At 41.5% G+C, this 1,644-nt stretch overlaps 1 protein-coding gene across 1 annotated transcript; it reads left to right on the top strand.

Annotated features, from left to right (window-relative positions):
- Positions 1-502: 502 nt before the first annotated feature.
- PHALS_07064 (uncharacterized protein) lies at positions 503-984 on the top strand (the record flags this gene model as incomplete). The annotated part of the gene is made up of 5 exons (XM_024720466.1): positions 503-527; positions 592-627; positions 693-728; positions 790-873; positions 941-984. The coding sequence occupies 5 exons, from the start codon at positions 503-505 to the stop codon at positions 982-984; spliced, it is 225 nt and encodes a 74-aa protein (XP_024585662.1).
- Between the last annotated feature and the right edge of the window lie 660 nt (positions 985-1,644).

The following is a 1,644-nucleotide window of genomic DNA, read 5'->3' as shown; positions in this document are numbered from 1 at the left end:
TGTGGTGTATGCCACACCACAGCTCCCTTGGGAGAGTGACGGGTCACTCTCATGTAACTCCGTTACAGTGCACGACATGCCCGTTGCAAATTTATCCAGCTACACAGACCAAAAAGATGATAATTTGGTGTCTTGGGTCGAAGGGTCGTGAAATACGGTGCTGTAAACTCGAACAAGATTTGAATTGAGCTCATCGAGGCTCTGTCGAATCAAGCGCGACACTTAAAGTCGACATTAAGCTGACCAAGAAACCGTCTTTTACGTACTTATTCGGTTGATTCATGCATTTCTATTATACCGTAGAAAAAGGTATGATCGGCTATGCCGCAGTAAGATCATGAGCTAATGAAACTGATGCATGAAGTGATGACCTGATTGGGGGGATCTGATGTTAATTTGTTGCAATTAGGGCAAAGAACAATTGACAAAATCTGTGCTAAAGTAGTTATGTCGATGAATGCAATTAAAATTCTGTCGTTTCTATAAAGGTGGTTGAAAATCAATGGAACGATTGGCTATTAACGAAGGTAGTAGCCAATTTTTTACATTTCCCACAGCAGAATTATCATTGTGCTAAGGATTTCTTCTCAGCTTCTTCCGAGCAGGTGGCCCCTTCTGTTGCAACTGGTTAGTATGCACTGCCGCGACAGAATCTTGCTTAAGAGTTTCAAGCCCACCCGCTTGAAAACGAGTCGGCACATCTCGCTTTATCACGTCTTCCTTTGAAGGTTTGTATTCCTCATTCTGCTTAGAATACAATGTGTCAAATTCGTGCCATCTTAATAACAGTGCTTCATCATAAGCGCCATGAGACAAGAAAATATCCCAATACTTGGTTGGAGTCATTCCAGCAACTTTTATCAGAGTCGAGGGGTCGGAAATGTAAACAAGCATACCGGTCGCTAGTTTTTTTAACGAAGGTCCTTAACCATTGAAACAGCTCCACCATCTTTTCAACTGAATTTACTGGACTTAACATGTTAAATATTTCTTCGTCGTTGAACGTCTCTTGCGATCGGTAATGATCGATATACGCGATACACTGCATAACATCTGGACTTTTAGGCGTAAAATCTCCTGATGAAAATACTCTGAGAAAAACGTCTTGAGGCTTATATCCTTTTGAGAAATTATACCACCTATACCACATTGCATGTAGATTTTTCAAGTGGTTCCCGAACCCGAATTCAACATTCTTGTTTAATATTTGATAGTGGGCGTCTGTAAGAAGCATTTCCGCCGTTTTGTCGCTGAATTTTTCTTTTAGAAGAGCCAAAAACGAGTCATATTTAAAAGGATTATCGTCATAATCTGGACGCCAAAGATCCCAATACATCTCGATATACCGCAGCCACAAAGTAAGCACATCTTCATCGCCAACCGGACCAAGCTCGATTTTGACATCTAAAATGTGAAATATGTCACTCGGCGTTATAAGATATTTGAGCCACGTCTGAAGCACCAACTCCTTAGTATCCAACCTCGTCACCAAGTACTTCTGCATTTGTTCAGCTAATTTTCTTATGGTCATGTCGTGGCTTTGGCGAAGCATTTCGATAAGTGACACAACTTGTCGATGTTGCGAATCGAGTTTTTCAACTGCTGACGACATCTCCATCCCACCTGTCTGTAAGTCATACTCGC

The sequence above is a fragment of the Plasmopara halstedii genome, assembly GCF_900000015.1.
Source record: "Plasmopara halstedii genome assembly, contig: Scaffold_3060, whole genome shotgun sequence".
NCBI classification, from domain to species: Eukaryota; Oomycota; class Peronosporomycetes; order Peronosporales; family Peronosporaceae; genus Plasmopara; species Plasmopara halstedii.
The sequence above is the reverse complement of the archived record's forward strand: the minus strand, read 5'-3'. Positions and strand labels throughout refer to the sequence as shown.